Genomic DNA, 20,107 nt, shown 5'->3' with positions numbered 1-20,107 from the left:
AACCTATAAAGATTCTTTCTGCATAGTGCATATATCAGTGCAACTCTAAAAGCTTGTTTGGAGCTGCTCAGAGCTCCCAAGTTTTGTCTTTTTCTTGACAACAGGAATCCAAAATGCTATTCAGAAAAATGGTTACTTGTGAGAGGTGGATAAAGATAACAAAATGTGAACACTCAACAAGCTGGTAAAGACATTTTTGTTCTGACTTCTGTCGGTAATTTAGATGAATTTAATGTAATTATTTTATCATTTGTAAAAACAAGCTGGTGGAAGACATTTGACTTCATCTCTAACAAGAAGAATAAATGTTTTTGAGACTCCTCTTTTTATTTTATTTTAGAACAAATTATCAATGGTCATATATTTTTAGTTAAGGGACCATTGCTTCGATTAGGTTAAAGTTGAGGGACCATTGCTAAAATTTTCTCCCTAGATAATGAGTCATTCATTTCCACGCCTACTCGGAAACTTAATATATAATAGAGGTATTCGTCAATTTGTCCCCTAATTTTCCCTCTCAACTTTAATTTTGGTCAATTTCCCCCATCAACTCTCATAACTAGTCAATTTCCACTCTGCTGTTAAATTTTTGAATTTTTCATCTATTCTTCCATTAAGTATGTCACCTGCTATCCACGTGACTGCCTTTAAAGGGCAAAAAAGTCATTCCTTTTACATAGACTTGTAAACGGGTCGGGTTTATTGGGTTTGGATCGGGTTGAACCCGACACGTTAAGCTAACGGGTCACCCAAACCCAACCCGTTAAGCTTAACGGATCACCCGTTTCACCTATTAACCTTTTTTTTTTTTTTTTACACATTTCATCCAAATCAATTACACCCGTTCTTAGCATTCTAGTGCTTGTGCTAGCCACCTCCTTCCTTCATTCGGTTTGTGTGCATATACAAGATTGGGAATGTCACCAAACATGTTTATTTCTGTCATGTCTACTTGCCGCAAGAACTAAATGAAACAACTACAACCACGGCCCATGGTTGCAACGAGGGTTGCTGATCAATAAACCAGGAGGTTGCCGCATATAAACTTCCTCACTCAAAGAACCATGTAGAAACACATTTTGAACATCAAGTTGATTAATAGGCCAATTAAAATGGATAACAATTGATTAAATTAACCTGACACTAGCATGATTGTGTTTTTATATAGTAGAATTTGACTTTCTATCAATTACATGCGTCTCCGAATCTTAACATAGATCGGGAAATTGTTTAAGTAAAACACATTAATTCTCTTTCTCAAGTCTCAATCAATGTCTCACTACAGAGTCTACAGTAACATCAAGTTGATTAATAGGCCAATTAAAATGGATAACAACTGATTAAATTAACCTGACACTAGCATGATTGTGTTTTTATATTGTAGAATTCGACTTTCTATCAATTACATGCGTCTCCGAATCTTAACATAGATCGGGAAATTGTTTAAGTAAAACACATTAATTCTCTTTCTCAAGTCTCAATCAATGTCTCACTACAGAGTCTACAGTGGCTTTATTTCTTCTTGCATTGCATGATTGCATTCTCTACTGCTTTTTTGCCAACCTTGTTCTTGCATTGCATCCTCTGCTCCTTTTTTGCCTTCAACATTCACCTTAAGTGAAATTTCCTTGACAAGTGAAATTTCCATTAGTAAGAAGCTTGTCACAATAAAAGTAAGCATTAATCTTGCACAATCCATCCTAATCATTAAACATCACAGAAAAATATCTTTAAAAGAACCAAGTTAAAATACATACCATCTGCACTAACCATAAATGAATAAACTGTGTGAATACCAACAACACAATGATGAAAATTACTTCTTTCAAATCACTTTACTTACACCAATACAATCACTTTACTTACACCAATACAATCACTTTACTTTTGAGCGTTTTATGCAATCCTTCTTAATGCATGTGTCAATTGACCCTCTATAATTCTTCGATGTAAATACCCCAAACCCGCACCAAAACATACAAAGTTCTTGAAAAGTCAGCTCTAAATTTCATCGTCCAAAATAAAAACAATAGCAAGCCACAAGTATACCCTCAAGCTTCTCTAAAAAAAACATTCAAATATAGGAGATTTTATTATTTTACTGATTAGAAATCTTCCCAATTTCATCACCAAGGGCATCCACTTCGTGTACAAGTTGAGACTTTTGCTCAAGACCTCTCCTCTTACTCTCCCCCTACACTACATGCACCTAATCAATGCATGTTCTTTCTCTCATCGACAATCTACAACAGCCTCAAAACTAAATATTTAACCTAAGACCTAATCAATGCAAAAACAAGACATAATTTAAAAACAAAAGAGAGAAGGAAACATCATTATGAGTCAAAACCCAAAAGAATGGAGAGTTTATCCATCCACAATGTCTCTGTCCCCGAAAACTTCATGGCTTAAATACCATTACCACTGCCAGTTCTCGATCCATAATCACGAGACAGTGCAAAATATAAAGTATGACTTCAAATTAATTACTAAAGTTCAATGTAATAGAGGAAAACAATAAACATCCAACGCAAACTCCAGAGTCTCAAGTTTGGGTAATTCACTACAGAGTCTCAAGTATCAATCAAATTAATTACTAAGCATTAGGCACCTATGATTATAGAATATAAGAAGCACCTAAAAGGGAAACATTTCGAAGGCCAGGAGAAAAATAGAAGGAAATATATAAGTATGAGCAGGATGCCTACACAGGGAGGATATAGAAACTTACTGAGCAGTGACTTATGTTGTTCGTATCAATTTCAGTAAAATCAAACAACAACAACAACCCAATTCCAATCCAAAAACCAACCAAAACAAAGCAAACTCAATACTTTTCAATGCATGAGCGTTAACGAATAAACAATAAACATCCAACCTAAACTCCGGAGCCTCGGAATCGCAAAACATGAGCCTTAACGAATTACAAAACATTTCTTTTCAATCCCCCACCTCGGCATAAAGTTTATTCGCAAAACAAAGCAAACTCAATTCTTTTCAATCTCCCACTTAACAAAGTAATGTAATTTACACACCTCGGCATTAACGAATCGCATAACATTTCTTCTTTCGTCATCCAAATTACACACCTTGGCATTAACGGCTCCAAATTACCCAAAAATGGAAATTTCAATCTGAGAATATACAAATGAACAAATTTTACACAAAACCCATCAACAAAAAGCAAAACCCATTATCCAAAACACAACCAAAAAATTTAAAAAAAAAAAGAAAAGAAAAAGAAAACCAGAGGTGGAAGGGAATGAGCACAACCTATGAACAAATTTCAGTCTGTATATTGTTACGCATGAAAGAAGAGGTGGAAGGGAATCGGAGCTTACCAGAGAGAGTGGTGGATTCGGAAGGGAAGGAGCACAGCGATGGCCGATGAGCGATCTCTCAGTCTCAAAGAGCAAAGCCGTGCGACAATGCGACTTGCGAGAGAGAAGTGAAGAACTTGAGCGCTGAGGGTTTTGTTCTAGGACTGTTGAAATTACACAAAAGTCCTCAATAACGGGTCTTAACGGGTTTCGCGGGTTCACCCAAAATAACCCGTTATTAAACGGGTGATTAATGGGTTGACCCGTTAATCACCCGACCCGTTTATCACCCATCCGAATACTAATTTTAACGGGTCGGGTTAACGGATCGGGTGAAAAATGCCAGGTCTACCTTTACACCTCTCTTCTTTCTTATCTCTGAACTTTCTCTTCTTCTTCATTTTCTCCAAGCCAAGCCTGTGCTAGTACCACCGGTGCTCCACCGGCACAATTTTTCCAGCGAACACCAAAAGAAATAGCGGGAGGGATCCAAGCTCATAGATTTGTGTTCTCTTCTGGAGATCTATCCACTCCTCAATTTTTGGGGTGTAGTCGCCGCGTCTCTACCAATCGAGGTCGATGACCATGACGCCAGTGTTGAAACGGCAGACGTGGCGGTTGGCGAAGATGAGGGAGAGGGAGAGGTCGGACAACGTAGAGGTGAAGTTGGCGTTGGATTACTCCGGGGCAGCGAGGACGGCACTCCGCCGATGGGAGTGGCGGAGAGCTTGGCGATGTCATTGACAAGGATGAGGTCGGAGTCGAGGAAGATGACACGACAGATGAAGAAGGGGAGAAGATCAGCTAAGTAGGATCGAGCATAGTTGAGGGGGCAGTTGAGGACAGAGCAGATTAAGGTGGAAATGAGGCCGAAGACGTGAAAGTTGTCGAAGGGGTAGATTCAAAATTTTAGGTAGGGAAATCAGGTGGAGATTGTTTACTACATAAGGGAGGTGTTGGCGGCGGCGGAGGCGACGAAGTGGAAGACTGCATTTTGGGGCCAGGAGGAATGTTGGAGGATAATGGAGAGGCAGCGAATGTAGGGGTCCACGTTGATTGCTTGATGAGAGCAAATCATGTGGCCGTCATCTGATTCGTCGGAATCCACGTCATCATCGGGGATGGTGGTGATTTTGGGAGTTAAAGAACTGAGCAGATGAAGAGATTATGGTTCTCCGCGATTCTAGGTGATGTCAGAGACACGAGGACGCAGCAAAAGTCTTAGCAGTCCCAAGCAAACGTACCCCAAAAGCCCTCTATCACCCTTAGTTTTCTGGCATTTTTGTCCAAATATTTCGGTTGCCCCAGTCAACATTCTCTACGTACCTATGTATTTTATTTAGGCGTTCATCAACAACTGAACGCCCAAATTTCAAAACAGAGATAGGAAGGAAAAGGAGAAAGTGTTTGAAGCTTCTACATCGTAAAAGCATTGACCAAAAATGGGCTCTGGGTTGTAAATCAAAATTGCAGGCACACTTCACTTTCTGCACTCAGATACTAGTAAAGTCAAGCATAAATACACCGGGCGCATGCAACATTATTTCTATACCACTCATCACGTGAGTTTACCTAGTGATAACTGATAAGTGAGTGTGTATTGGCGAATGGGACTAGCAGTAAGCCTTTATCAGTTTTTGTGTAAATATTTCTACAACGACATGAGGTGTAATTCCAAAGTAAAACCAGTTTAGTTGTGATCTCGGTAATTGTTGTTAAACGAAAGAAAAATAAATTTTTTATCATTAAAATATAGCTAACTACAATTGAGAGAGAATCAATGGGATGAACTGCAAAGTTAAAACTCAATCACCATTTTCCTTAGCAGATACTGAATACATATTATGAACTAAACACTTGCGAGAATATAAGAGGCCATCTAATTGAATGATGCTTGGGCTAATCACACAGGGTCAGTCTTACGTTTGGGCACACAATTGATGAGAGAATCTCATGTATCATCGGGATGTATCCCCATGAGTCCGATGAGTCGTAGACTAACGGGAATACATCCGAAGTTGTAGGTAAGAATCTTTCATTCTTTTCCTAACACAGAGTGATAAAAGGAGTGGCGAATTGCAGACCAATATCTGCTAACAGCATTACTCTTCTATATTTTTACTAGCAGAATCTACTGAACTGATTCAGGTTGTTCCATAAAATGAGATCAAGACATCAAGCAATGAGGCAACACTCCGGGAAAATCTAAATAATCAAAGATCTTGATTCTTAGTCTTACAGCCCTACCAAGTTCCAATTACGCACTACATACAGACAAACCAGCAAGGTACTAAAATAAATTACACAGCATTAATCAAGGACCAAACTGTTCTATGCGTACCATGAGTTCCGCTAGCTAGATTATCGACTCATCTCCAGCTTCTGCCAATTCAAGATACAAATATATATGTTTCAAAAAAATTTATGTGCAATTGACTTTAAGCTGGTTCAATTCACATATAAGATGGAAAGTAATACCTTTCCCTGGAACGATTACAACCGGAGCTGATTTACAGTTGCGCATGCAATACTCGCTCACACTTCCTTTTAGTACACTGAAGAAATCCCAGCAATAAAGTGAGTAAATGAATTGTGTGTTTGAGATTGAAAGAGGAGGGGTACCTTTGAATGAAGCCTCTGCCTCTGGTACCTAGGATCACAGCTGCTGGTTTTATTCGTTCTGCTTCCTTGCAAATTACCTTACCCGGATCCCCTTCCACAATCCGGGCAGTACTCCTTACCTATTTCCATAAAACATTGGATGTAAAAAATTCCAAATGCAAGATAATAACCTATAGTTGGTTTCATAATTGTCCACATTATTTACCTCTAGAATAACAGAAATATGTTCTCTCCACAAATTTGTGTCGTCGGATGTTTATATTACCAGAATATGAATATGAAATGAGGCATTAATCGATAACTCAGATTCATAGTATGTAGGAATCACACATGTTATGTTCTCAGACAGTTTGGCAAGTCAACATTTCACGATAAAAACAGTTCAAGCTGCGTTGGGGCATCCGTTATTACTGTTATCATGCTATATCGATCGGCATTATCCAATTAATTCAACTAGATTACACTTATCCAACACAACAATATACACCACCAACAGTTGAAAACAACAAATCTTACTTTACTTGACAAATTGCAATGGCCAAACGTTGTTTAATCGCAATTTTATGTGCAACTTTGGATGCCCCAAATTAGATCACCAACAGTTGATATATAAAATTTGACATGGCTAATATTCCACGCATGATTGAAAAGGCCATAAGTTACGCTTACGCCAAGTACAACCCTTATTATACCCACCATGGCAACTTGAAGTGCCTCCATAGCAAGCTTCACCATAAGCTCCTCACTTGCATTGTAAACAATCTCGTTTTTCACATCTAAACATGAAAAAATAACAAGAGGTTACCTCAAGATAATCGTCTAGGTGCTGCGTGAAAGGATCAAACGTACAACATGACACTCATATACATCTACGGTTTGAATGAAAACAAATCTTGAATATGACAGGTCCTATGAGCTCTCTCTCGTAACAACGGGGTGGGCCCCACGCCTCCCACCCCACCGTGAATACAGAATCTCATAGGACCTGTCACGCGAAGCATATAAAAGACATACAAGAACATGAAGGCTTGTAAATGAAGAAATGAATTAACTGGAAACGGCATGAACGAGATGGAGGGTATCAGCGAGCCTGCAGAAGTGGATGAGGGCCCAATCGAAAGCGTACTTGCTGTTGGGGCCATGATCCACAGCTATGATAATGTCACGGCCTCGCTTTCGCTCCAGCTTCTCTCTCTCGAGCTCCGCGGTATGAAGAAGCTGCACTTCTCTCCAACTGTAAACTTCTTCGTCCTCCTTCACGGTCTCCAACGCCATCACCGTATGATTCGCAGAACCGAATTAAGGATGATTTTAATGATGTGGGTTTCTGATGGATTCAGGAATTCTGTTGTCGATTTTGGTTGTGTTGGGGTGTTTTGTTCAGGTAATCATGGGCCGCGGTTTTGGTGCAAAACCGCCAGGTAGGACCGGAGGAGACTGGTTTGGTCGGCTGTGTTGTGCACGTGGATTCCATTTCTTTGCTTTGCGTATTTGGATTGCTTTCGTCCACTGACTTTTCTTGCCTTCTTTTCTTTTTACAGTAATCTATTTTACGTTGAAATGTCGTATGAAAAATCTATTTACTTGACGAGTAGGATTTTTTCATCATTTCAATTATTTTACTGGATAACAAGTTCAAATTCTTGAACGAGGATCTTTTTTGGATTCTATTTATGACGATCTCGAACATCTTTTAAACATGTTTATTTATTTTACGATTATAAATTATTTTAAATTTAAAATTTAGTAGAAATAGTATCTAATAAAAATTAGTCTTATAATTTACGATAAAATTTTATAGTATAATTTAAATGAATTTTTACGAAAAGTTTTTGATGCTGTTTATTTTAACAAAAATACTATATTTTTACATTAAAAAATTAATCTTATTAATATTCATTTTACTCTTTATTTTGTTATTTTCATTAAAATTCAAAATTTTTAAACATTTTTCATTAATTTTTTTATAATTTAATCATTCATAAATCTCCTCCTGATATTTCAAAGGAATTGAATTAAAATCAAACACAAACTCTATAAATCAATTAAATTTCATCAAAATCCATAAATTTATAAAATCTCTCAGAATTGAGATATGCCCTCAATCACAATCCGGCAATATTATGGTCAAAGTTCAAAACCCCAGCTCATGACTAGTCTAGTTCAAAATACTTATGATTAATTAAGATTATTATATTGGGCATTAAAAGTCATGCAATTAGGCAATATCCGCAGACCAAATGATATCAAGATTCAAAAGAATCACATCAATCGACTAGTAAAATTTGTCACTCAAAGCTTAGCAACTAAGTTTAATTTCTTGATTCAGATTCCCAATTTCAAACAAAAGGGCCTTTTCATTGAATTTAAAAACAACCCATTTCCCATAATTTAAAATCCTCGATTTGGACCATTTTTCCACGAAAAGTCGAGGTATTGAGTACATTTCTTAAGATCATCCAGGAGCAAGAAAAACCCAAAATAAATAAATAAATAAATAAATGAAAACAGAAGTACAGAAAGCATGACAAGTTTGAATTCAAATAAATAAGTAAATGAGAATAAAAAGAAGGAAGAAGGTGCTCAGAAAGATTATGAATGGATGAGATAGTTTCTCCTCATACAAGATCAGATTAACGAGATTATAAATTTCTCATCATCATCGCACCTCCTGCCTCCTCCTACAAACAAAAATATGAATATTTACCCAGACGCACAAATATTAATACGCCGAAGGAAACATTGCTTTGATTGGCGAATTAGGTTTTCCGTTCTTGTTGTTAGTATTTATAGTGCAGAACAGTGCCTTGATTGCCTTCCCGTTGTGGGCCTGAATTGGAGATGGGCTCCAAATGATCATACTTGGCTGGGATTGTTTTAACCAAAAAGACCCATGTTGAGGCCCAATTCTTATTCTTGGCAGCTCTTATTTCAAAGGGTGTCGCCAATGTGGAGGTTTCTTTTAAAAGAATTCGATACACATTACATTTTGTTATTCATCTTAGAACAAGAGTTTTGCTTGTAGAACTCCTGCACTTTGCAGTAATGTTTACAAGAATCTGTCAACCAAAAGGCTCAAAAATAAAAATAGTTTGTGGTCTCCTAGAAACTCCACTGTGAGTTCTCCGATACGTATTTGGAACTAACAAGGTGGAAGGTCTTTAGGTGGAGGCATGACAGAGTGATCAGTGTCTTTCCCATTTTCCACCACAAATGCAGTCTTCAGACCCCAGCTTGTATGCAGCTCCAAATGACAGTGCATGAACCACACCCCTGAATTGTTCAATTACCGTCATATGATCAGTAAGGTATATTAAAACAAGCCAATAACTTGCTTAACTAGTAAATATAAATTTTAACATACAATGCTGTTTGGTTATGTTGATGTGTTTACCTGGATTATCAGCCCGGAACCTTATGGCAGTCCAACCGCCGGTGGGAACTCCCACTGTGTTTCTCTCAGGAGGGTCGACCAAGTTAAAGGTAGCCGGGTCCTTTTTCGGGTCAAAGTTCCCAATTCCAGAGCCAACAATAAAGAAATTGTAACCATGAAGGTGGAAGGGGTGGGACTCCACTGTGAGAAGATTGGTGTCTTGTAGCACCAACTCTACTGTTGAATTGAAGGCAATCTTGCTAAGCCGGGTACCTTGTTTCGTTCCAAGGTTGGCTGTGAGTGGAGCACCTGTGAAATTGAAAGACGTTGGCGGGCGGTCGGGAAAATCTGTGGTAAATACTCCCTTGGTGTTGAAAAAATGAGCTTGAAGCAGCCCAATTTTCGGCATCACGAAAGTGATATTGTTTAAAGAAGCAGTGAGTTGTGTTCCATTCAGACAAGTAGGGCAAGGGTTGATTCCTAAACCAATCGTATAAAAGAGATGTCGGTCAACTTTGAGAGGTACATGGGCTGGGAACTGTGCTGTGTTTAGACTTCTAAGATTGTCATCGTAGTTTAATGCGAAGGCGGTGTTATTGGGTGCTGGAAGTTGAGGAAGGACTGGCTGTACAGAATTCGGGATGCCTTTATATTGTAGTATTGCAGTGGCAGTTTTGTTGTCAACTGAAACGGGTGCATCCATAAATGGCCTGGCAGCCATGAAATATCTGCCCGGTGCTTGGGTTGCTTGAACCAGAACATTCGTAGTCTGGCCTGGTGCTATTAGTATTGCTTGAGTTGTAAATGGTTTGGTGTAGACTGCGTCAATTTCTACCACTGTCAAATTGTGGCCAGCAATGGCGAAGAATAGCTCATCATTGAGTGCAGCATTGATGATTCGAAGAAGGTATGTCTTTCCTTGTTCAACCTCCAATGCATAGGTATCTGAGATAGCATATAAAACAAGAATTATATATACGTATCATCTCAAATATCTAGGGTCAAAGAATTCCTCAATCGAAGGCGCTGGCTTACGTTTTTCAGAACACGGAAACAGCGGCCCTGGTTTCCCATTGATGGTGTGTGCATCCGACATATTTGGTGGCAGTCCCTTTTTGTTTCCTTGTTTAACAACCTCTTCGACGTCGTTATTCCACCATTCTCCTGCACCATTTACAAGAAACAATACCATTAATTTCTGCATAAATTCTGAATGTCTTTCAGCATGTATTTCAAGTTCTTCTAGTTGCACTAACTCACCTAAAACAATGTTAGCTTCCCTGTAGGGCTGAGGAAATGGAAATCCTTCGCCTTGTTTCGGCATGATGACAATCGCTCCATAAACAGTAGCTCGTAGCCAAAAGATGTGAGCATGCCACCAAAGTGTTCCTCTTTGGCCTGTTATAGTAATATTATAGGTGTAGCTGTGCCCTGTCTTGATAGGACATTGTGTAATGTAGGCAGGCCCATCCGCCCACCCATTGCGATATTGCTTCAGTCCATGCCTTCAAAATTCCATCAGAAATTAATTTTACACTCAGAAAACCCAAATTGTTATGTTAATTTCATGCTGGGATAATAAGATAAATGTTCCTACCAATGAATTGACATGTTATATTTTGCATGGTTGGTGACATTAACGACAAGTGTATCTCCTTCTCTAGCATAAACTGTAGGTCCTGGGAACATCCCATTTACTGTAACAATTGGCTTCGAATGGCACAACCTGCTCACGTTGGTCACTTTAACCTGGAAATAAATGTACATACAAATTAGCAAACAGATAAATAATTTAGACTATACTATGCATTCTAAAGCTGCCAGTATGAATTGCTCACATCGAATTGGTACGTCTTTAGTGCAGCTTCGCCCGGAGTTAAAAAGAACCCGACAAAGTATATGAAAAGAAGTGCAGAACCCCAGCAGAAAGTGATGGTTCTTGCCATTTTTGAGACCGAATTGTTCGAATACAATTGCAAGTTTGTAGGGGATGAGACATGATAGAAGCTCTAAGCGTAATGGTTTTATAAGGCTGGCCAAAGCTTAACATAAATTAAGCATTAGGTAGACTGTACATACAGGTTTCATATGAAGGCTTTGAAGCAAAATAGTGAAAGGGACTTTGAAGAGGGAAACGGAGTTGCTGGAGAACTTAATTAATCTTGTATTTTTATTATTTGGAAAAGTACAGGTATTAAACAAAGTGAGTGTGTATCCAAACAAGGCTCTCTCAGCTTTAACGTAAAGAAAAATTGTTGGCTTCAAGTGTGTATTTCTTGTTAATTGTTAATATATTTCTTGTATGGAAAAGTATTACCATTTTATATTGATTTCCTAACATGATTTAGGGCTGGTTTGGTATTGCTGTGCTTTAAAAAAAAGCTGCTGTGAGAATAAGCGGCTGTGCTGTGAGAATAAGCGGCTGTGAAATAAAGCAGCAGAGTGTTTGGTAAACTTTTTTGTAAAAGTGCTTTTGGAAAAAAAAAAGCAGTCTGATAGTGGGTCTTTTCATTAAAGGAGCACTGTAGCTCCGTGTGCTTTGAAAAAAAGCCAGTTTTCCAAAGCTGCAAATAGCAGCTTCAGCTTTTTCCTTTGATTTCAGCTTATTCTCACAGCAGCTTCCAAAATAAGCCTTTTTTTTTCAGTTTACCAAACACCTAAAACCCTTACAGCTTTTTTTCATGGGTGCTTTTTTTTTTAGCACCTCACTCCCAAACCAGGTCTTAGTGTTCCATATTTAGAGTTGATTAGAAAGATCCAACAGAATTCTCTCTGGATTTTTTGGTGAGGATTCTGAGAATCCGTAAATCGTGTATGTTCATCGTATATCGTATTGTCAGTATTTATCAGGTATTGTTTGTATTTAATTTTAAATAAAATTATTTAAAATTTCTGACCGTACGATGTAAGATGAACGGATATAATTTGCGAATTTTCGAATCCGGCGAGAATCTGGATTCTAGAAAGATAATCATATGAAGGATTAATTCTACCTAAATAGAAATAATAAGTCTAACGTGTTATGTTGTTAAACTGTTAGTTAATTGCAATTGTTATTTTAATATAAATCCAACTATAAAGTATATGTAGGTGGTCAACATTTAAATCTTTTAGTTTGAATGTGAACAAGCACAATAATTTTCCAATTTTTCACAAAGGATGTAAAATTATATTTCTTTATTTAAGAATTTAAACTCCTTAATGAAGGAAACAAGGTTAGAATTATACATATTAATTTAAGAATTTAAGGTCCTCAATGAGGGAAACAAGGAGAACCTTGCTTCGAAGCTTTGAAATCAATTTTTTATACAATATTTGGTTGTTCTACGGCTTATTGAGGACAAAAGCTTGCGATACCATCTAAAAATGGTAACTGATCACCATATAGTTAGGTGCCTAGTTGTTTGGTGGGAACATTTTGAACATTTCACCCTATTTTTCTTGGGTTGGGTCACCCCCTAAGCTCAAAAAACTACAACAACAAGAAGAAAAAAAATAAAATAATTGTAGTTCATTCTTATTAAAAGTACTGGATCCGCTCATGTTTTTACTATCTTGTCCTCACTTTATTTATTTTTTATAGTTTTCATAACCTGTAATCCAAATGATATTTTGGGCATTTCGAAATGTTCCACCAAATTAAGTGTTGACCATCCCACATTGGTGGGGAAAAAGAAAAGAATAAATTATAAAAAACTACCTCAACTATTAGATCATTAACAGTTTCATACCTCGTTTTAAAAAAATTTCAATGTCATACCTTATCTTCGAATTTATTGCAATGTCATACATTTCGTCAATTGACTGTCAGTTCCTCAGTTAAATGCTGATGTGGCATGAGGAGAGGCCCACTTTTTATTAAAAAATTAATAAAATCATTTAATATTTTTTAAGTATTAAAATAATAATTAATTAAAAAAACAAACAAACAAAAAAACAAACCATCAGTCGTCTACCCCCTCCCCCTTCTTCTCTTCTCCCTCATCTTCATCTTCTTCCCCTGACTCCCTCACCTGCAACCTAGAAAAAAAATCAAATAAAAAAAAAAAAAACTCAGTTCGTCTTCCCCCCCTTCCTCCTCCTCCTCCTCCTCCTCCTCCTCCTCCTCCTCCTCTCTTCCCCCCCCCCCCCCCAAATCTTCATCTTTTTCCCCTGCAACCTAGAAGAAAAAAAAAATTCAGTTTGTCTTCCCCTCCTCCTCCTATCTTCTCCCCCATCTTCATCTTCTTCCCCCAACCCCCTACCTGCAACCCAGGAAAAAAAAAAAACCCAGATCCCGTATAACGCCATCACCGGGTTCGTGAGGGGGAATCAGGAAACCCCCTTCGCCAGGCCGATTCCGTGGATGGAGAACTTGGGCGCGGAGAAAATGGGAGGAATGAGTGTGGATTTAAGGAGTGGGGTGTGTAGAGGAGGGAAGAGTGTGGGTGCGAGGGTGGGTGCGGAGGGAGGGTGGGTGTGGGTGCGAGAGGAAGATGAACTGGGTTGCAGGTAGGGGGTCGGGGGAAGAAGATGAAGATGGGGAAGAAGGGAAGAAGAGGAGGGGGAGGGGTAGACGAAACTGATAGTTTGTTTGTTTTTATTTTTATTTTTTATAATTAATTATTATTTTAATATTTAAAAATATTAAATGATTTTTTTAAAGTTTTTTATAATATTTTATTTATTTTTTAATAAAAAGTGGGCATCGCCTCATGCCACATCAGCATTTAACTGAAGAACTAACAGTTAATTGACGGAAAGTATGACATTGCAGCAAATTCGAATATAAGGTATGACATTGAAACTTTTTAAATGCGAGATATGAAACTATTAATGACCTAATAGTTGAGATAGTTTTTTGTAATTTACCCAAAAGAAAAATATGGATTTAAATATGATTACTTCACTCTAATTAATATCAAGTCATTTTATGATAAATTCTCATACCTGACGGATTAGGCAGGTGGTAATGACCAAGTTATGAACAATATCAATGTCGATAGAGTGGGGCTTCCCAGGCCCGTCAATCTAAAATTCCAACATGGTATCAGAGCCAGGTTACAGACCTGTGCAAGCCAAAAGCTTGTCATCAGGAAGTGTAGGCTTGGAAACAAGCTTTGACTCTTAACATAGAGCTGATCTCTGAAATGCAAATGACAATGAAACAGCAAAAAAGGAAATGATTGTTTGATTTGCTTAAAGATTTTCGTAGTTGAGTTTTGTGTTTCTCAACATACGTTGGCCAAATTCAAATAAGCAATAAAATTAAGGATATGTTGCCCAAATCCTTTTTGCTGATCTTGAAGTCATAAGAATGCAAATTCAATTGAAAAACACAGTGGTATCCAAATTCAAAAGGAAAACTTCGATGGCAAATGCAAAAGACCCACATTCAAAATTATTTTTTTACCTCTTCAATAGAAATATAATCTTCTAACTCTTCCATAGAAGCGTCATCTTCTACTTCTTCAACGAAAATGTCATCTAAATCCTTTTTTTTTTCTTCCTCTAGATGAAAAGAGATGGAAAGAACTTCGTACATAGACAGTTCAATCCTCTTACAATGCTTACGAATCAAAGAGAATGAAAACATTTGCATAAGAATGGCCCTTGAAAACATCGAAGACCAATCTAATTGACCATGAACATTTGCATAATTATAGTAACATATGTTGCTTCCTTTTTCATTTTTTCTTCTTTTTTTTTTGGCCAAAACATAAACATAAATTGGGCAATAAGAGAAGATTTAAAATTGAAACCTTATTTGTACCGTCCTGCTGCCTTACGAAGCTCGATGATTAATGAGTTTGTCTCCCAGTTTTCTAATAAAGCATAAAATTAATCAATTTTATAGGAAAAAAAAGGCCAGAATTAGAGAATAATCACCTAAAATCTTCTATTTACCGTGGATTGATTCCTGAATTGAAACAAAAAACACAATAAAGTAAAAAAGAAAAAAAATTTAGAGGCATATTTAAACAAACTTAAATATTTCGTACATTTGGGATGATAAAGGCTTTTAGGTTTGCATTTGGAGTTTAGGCTAACCTCACACCAATTGCTGTGTGTGTTTTGGGAAGGGAAGACCAAGTAAAATAGCCAGTTTTCCACCACTCAAGACTTACTTACTGAATTGCAGCCAATAGCCACCAATCGAGACTTTTTTTACAGAACAAGAAAGTGAGTTCGAGTCCCACAGTCCCACGTTTCTTTTGTCATTGATTTGGTCGCTCAATTCTTCTCTAGAATCTTGTATGTTGGTTGTTCTTCCTCCGGAGAAGCACCAAGTTTTCGCTAAAAGTAAATAATCAAAAACAGAAAGGAAAATCAATTTGGTGAATAGTAGACAAACACTAGATGAAGAATGAATGCAGAGAAAATGGAGAATTTGAATTGAAAGTTATCTGCGATAAGAATCAGTCGATATATAGACGAAGAATTTCGATCTCTTCACCGACTTTTGTCACTAATTTGGTCGATCTCTTCTCCAAAATCTAGTATTTGAGTTGTTCTTGGTCCAGAGAACACGATCCCGTAGTGGGTTTTCATTATATTGGCATCGAAAGATAATGGGGTTTCAGTTTTACACGGCAGTTTCAATCCCTTTTTAATTTGGTTGGTTTTAATGAAACTGTCCTTGATTATATAAAAAAAAATTTAAAAAGTTGTATTAAGGAAAACGTGGGAGCGGTTATGTGTGTAGAGAGGAAGAGGGAGAAGAACCGAAGATGGGGGTCATGGGTTTTTATCTTCTCTTTTCTTTTTTTCTTTTTTGTTTTTGACAAAAGTATCCCTACTATTTTTTTTGTTTGAGGGGCTTTATAGTCCAATATTTTTTTTTTGTGAAAGTTTGAGACACCAAACTCTCTTTCTGCCTTTTTAATATCAAACGAAAGGATTCGCCTAAACATATAGATATAGATTGATACAAAAAAATTCCCTCCAGACAGCTTAACTCCGTCAAGCTTGTAGGATTAGTGAAGAATTATAGTGAGTTGTGGTTGGTTGTTGACCAACGGAAAGCGTGCGAGTTTATGATTCGGATCCATACCCGGTGGATCGAGTTTCCTGAGTCCAAGCGCAAATTGCTGGGGTAGCAGTGGGAAATAAAGGAGCAGAACCATTCATTAGAGAGACAGACGATCAGTTGCCCGAGTTGTATTTTACCCGGCTGAAGCAGCGGCTGAAGCATAAACAGCAAGTAAGCTGCAAGGTTCTCCTTTTAGGACCGACTACAACAAGCCAAGCTCGCGACTCTAATAGAAACAAACGGTAAGCTCTCTGCCCTATTTGCTTGCAATGCTATGCCTATTTATTTTTGTTTAACACACTTTTCTTTTTGTTTTTGACATAAGTATCCCTACTATTTTGTTTTGATTATTTTCAGCTAGTTGTGGATTGTTTTTGTTTGAGTGGCTTTATAATCCTTTTTTTTTTAGGAAAACTAATGAAAAGGGCTTGAAAAATTTGAGTTTTAACGATAAGGACAAAATAAAGGGTAAAGCGAATAGTACCAGGATTGAGGTTTTTCGTTAAAATGAACAGTACCAGGAACTTTTTGTTAAAGTTCCTTTTTTTTTTAAACTTTGAGACACCAAACTCTCGTTCGGGCTTAAAGATTAGATTCCTTTTATCCTTTTTGTTGGAATCAAATTCTAGTCAAATTCTAGTGATTTAGTGTTGTTCCCAATCAAGTTCTTTGTCGGTCCCCTCTCTCCGACTCTCGTCTTGCAGAGGTTCCAACGTTGTGGTTTAGGTTCCATTCAAAATTCTCTCCTCGACACAAATTATTCTTCGGGTCTTCCGGTGCTCTCTCTCTCGCAAAGGTTCAAATCAAATTCTTCGGGTCTTCGGGTGTCCCTTTCTCCTAAGGGGACAAGCTTAGGTGTGGGGTTTTTCCCTTATAAAGTCTTCATTCTCATACTGGGTTGTCGATGTGGGACTGTTAGTTAAGCTAGGCCCAACCCAATTTTCAACCTCTAAATTAAACCAAACGGTATCGTCTTCTCCTCTCACACAAATAGACAGAGTACTGGTTTGGTACTGAGTTGCTTTTATAAAAAGTGGATATAAAAAAAAGCTGAGCTAAAAAAGATGTTTGGTAAACACTTAAAAACAGCTTATTTTCACAGCACAGCAAAAACAGTTTTTTTTCAAAGCACAGAAATACCAAACCAGCCTAGAGTCACCACTATCTTTTCCAGTTTCCACCACAGCCATTTCCCCATCCTTCATCTCCTTCACATGATTTACTCGGCTCTGCCAAAACCCTCGCTCCGTCGCCAGCACCACATTCACCACCTCCTTCGTCCTCCTCCAAAAGTGAAGTATCAGAGGAAGACTGTCTATAGCAGAATGTTTTGTTCAATTCTTTTCGCTTCTGGTAATTTTCCGTTAACCAGTTTCTTGTTATATCGCATACGTGCTTTATTTCTCACTTATGCACATCTATTAGCTTCACTTTTTGAATTTCATTCATATCAATATCTATCACTATAACATTTATATCAATATCTATCACTATAATTACACACATATGACGATTGTTGTATTCTTTATTTACATTTTGGTTCAATATTTATCACTATAAGTACACACACACACACACTTATCTTTATATACATATGACGATTGTTGTATGCAACTACCCTTCAATTCAACACACAACTACCCTACATAAATTCTCTCGACAACCTTAAGACTTTTTCCTTTTCTTTTTTCGCCGACACACCTTCAGTTTGGATAAACAGCACTGTGAAGGCAACCGGTGATATCTTCAGTCGGCATAGATAACACTGTCACCGTAGAACCAGCCGGTCTCGCAACATCTTCAGTCGGCATAGATAGCACTGTTGGAAATGTGCCCTAAAACCAATCATATGATGATACTTTACGGACATTTCACATGTTAAGCTAATCTAGTTTAATATCATGGGCAAAAATTATTGTTTTAAGTCGTCTCATATAAATGTTATATGCTTAAACGATAAGTTCAAGGAATATGTAATTAGGAAAATATAATTTAAAGAAGTTAAATTCATGAGACCATTCTCTTTCGTATACATATCCTAAACGTTCATGATCAAAGGATTGCCAATTGGGCATTGACAGTCCGTTAAGATCAGTACGTGCTGTGTCTTCTCTCAGGGAGAATGACTAGTCTCGAGTCATTGGTGTGATTGACACCTAGACAAGCATGTAGGTGCTCAATAGAGAATGAGTCCACTAAACACGATCAACGAGGAGTTCTCATACTCATGTCACATGAGAACTCATGGTTGGGATAATGCAAAGTAGTCATTTGACATGAGGCATCATAGTTGTCTTGTGGTTAGGTCCTTGATCTTTGACTATGTCAAAGTCACTCTATCAGAGGGTGTCCACGGCATAGTTGGGGTTAAGCCACTTAGCCATGGAGGCAAGTGAATGCGCAATAAGGGATCTCTAACCTTCAAACCGTTTTAGGGAGAATACTCTATGATATGATTAAGAATCTCTGGCCAAAGTATGAATGAGATTTAGGAAGTCGTTCCAAATCACATTCAAGGTAATCATATAAGTAAATGAATCATATTGGATAGTAGACATGATTAAACTATCAAACCAAACAATGTGGTCAAGAGTATTGTATTAGAGAAAGACCGTATTGCATTGTAATCCTAAACTGAATAGGTTTTCCACCTCTTCTGATTAGCTTGGATAACCATGACATACTGCTAGGTGTCACTCATGGTGGATCAATCACCATCCCTAGACCGAGATCCAACACTAGGCTCGTGTTGGATCTAATCAAAGGTTCATAGTCATCTTAAGGCCCTAAGGCAACTATATAGTCCATCAATGAATGCAAACCTTATGTTAGTAGTACCATATACTCTTGCTTTAAAAACCATTTTACAAGCATAGTGGGAGTATTATATACAACTAAATCAATCACATAGACCAATAGTTGTAATAGGACCAAATTGTTTTAATAAGATTAAAATGCATGCTTATATGTGATGAGACCTAAAACTCTCAACCAAACCATTATTAAGTTGATAAGCGTGAGAGTGCTTTGAACACTCTTTCGTGGCCTTCCACCGTGGTAGGCTCCAATCATTTGTGACTCGTACACCGACTTCACCCTATCATGGGGGAGTACAAAGTGCGTGCTTACACTCAGGAGGAGTTCTATATGCATACATTATGTTGTGAAGGTAGGCAACGAGATTTATCAACATCATATCATTGTGAGGTTGTTCTTAAACCCCTACTCGAACTTGCATGGTGGGAATGACTTAATTAAGTGCAATGGAGCCAACATTATATCATTGTGAGACTTCATTCTCTAGAGGCCAAATAAAATGGGTACTTGCAAGAGATGCAAATGAGTAAATGTACTCTCTCATTATTATTGATGCTAGCCAACATCATATCATTGTGAGGTGGGCTTGGTAATGATGAGTCTCCCATACCCTACTAAGAGTTTCCTCCAAAACTCTCGAATTCCGATGAGGGATATGGAATTTGCCAAAAATAGTGGGTGGTGCTATTTGATTTAAAGACCCGAATCAAATGGCTTAAAGTCAATCAATTTATATTCGTTATGTATTTATTTACCAATATATTTGCAAACGCTATCCAAAACTTGACAAAGAAAAAGCCGAATGCTTTAGTTTCCGGACTTGGTACTACAATCCCATAGATTGTCTTTAATGGCTTGTATATGTACCTAAGTAGTCTCATCCTCACAATCTTCCTATTGATAATATATCATTAGAAGAACATGTTAGATAAAGTCTATCATAAAGAGGACAACACTTTTAAT

The 20,107-nt window shown here is 37.5% G+C and overlaps 2 protein-coding genes, 1 non-coding gene and 1 pseudogene across 6 annotated transcripts; all 4 read right to left on the bottom strand.

Moving 5' to 3' along the window:
* Positions 1 to 1,340: 1,340 nt before the first annotated feature.
* Positions 1,341 to 7,335, bottom strand: LOC126586772 (uncharacterized). 4 transcript variants are annotated; one of them, XM_050251715.1, is made up of 6 exons: positions 6,995 to 7,334; positions 6,639 to 6,718; positions 5,943 to 6,061; positions 5,799 to 5,875; positions 5,662 to 5,702; positions 1,341 to 1,627 (listed from the first exon to the last, which is right to left on the bottom strand). In XM_050251715.1, the coding sequence occupies exons 1-5, from the start codon at positions 7,215 to 7,217 to the stop codon at positions 5,677 to 5,679; spliced, it is 525 nt and encodes a 174-aa protein (XP_050107672.1). In that variant the 5' UTR covers positions 7,218 to 7,334; the 3' UTR covers positions 1,341 to 1,627; positions 5,662 to 5,676. The 4 variants fall into 4 exon arrangements, with proteins under 4 accessions (XP_050107672.1, XP_050107674.1, XP_050107673.1 ...); XM_050251716.1 differs by lacking the exon at positions 1,341 to 1,627 and adding an exon at positions 3,043 to 3,134; XM_050251717.1 differs by lacking the exon at positions 5,662 to 5,702 and having other exon boundaries at positions 6,995 to 7,335.
* On the bottom strand, positions 3,043 to 5,358 carry LOC126586771 (probable galacturonosyltransferase-like 1; annotated as a pseudogene).
* A 1,188-nt stretch (positions 7,336 to 8,523) lies between the features above and the next one.
* On the bottom strand, positions 8,524 to 8,609 carry LOC126588120 (small nucleolar RNA U30). The gene has a single exon (XR_007611343.1). It is a non-coding gene; the product is annotated as a small nucleolar RNA U30 (small nucleolar RNA).
* A 272-nt stretch (positions 8,610 to 8,881) lies between these two features.
* On the bottom strand, positions 8,882 to 11,299 carry LOC126584898 (laccase-11-like). The gene is made up of 6 exons (XM_050249273.1): positions 11,154 to 11,299; positions 10,913 to 11,064; positions 10,576 to 10,820; positions 10,351 to 10,479; positions 9,337 to 10,260; positions 8,882 to 9,215 (listed from the first exon to the last, which is right to left on the bottom strand). Exons 1-6 carry the CDS (start codon positions 11,259 to 11,261, stop codon positions 9,085 to 9,087), a joined length of 1,689 nt encoding a protein of 562 aa, XP_050105230.1. The 5' UTR covers positions 11,262 to 11,299; the 3' UTR covers positions 8,882 to 9,084.
* Positions 11,300 to 20,107: the final 8,808 nt, after the last annotated feature.

This window comes from Malus sylvestris, chromosome 10 (genome assembly GCF_916048215.2).
Source record: "Malus sylvestris chromosome 10, drMalSylv7.2, whole genome shotgun sequence".
NCBI classification, from domain to species: Eukaryota; Viridiplantae; Streptophyta; class Magnoliopsida; order Rosales; family Rosaceae; genus Malus; species Malus sylvestris.
Note: the sequence above shows the minus strand (reverse complement) of the source record. Positions and strands in the feature narration are given on the sequence as shown.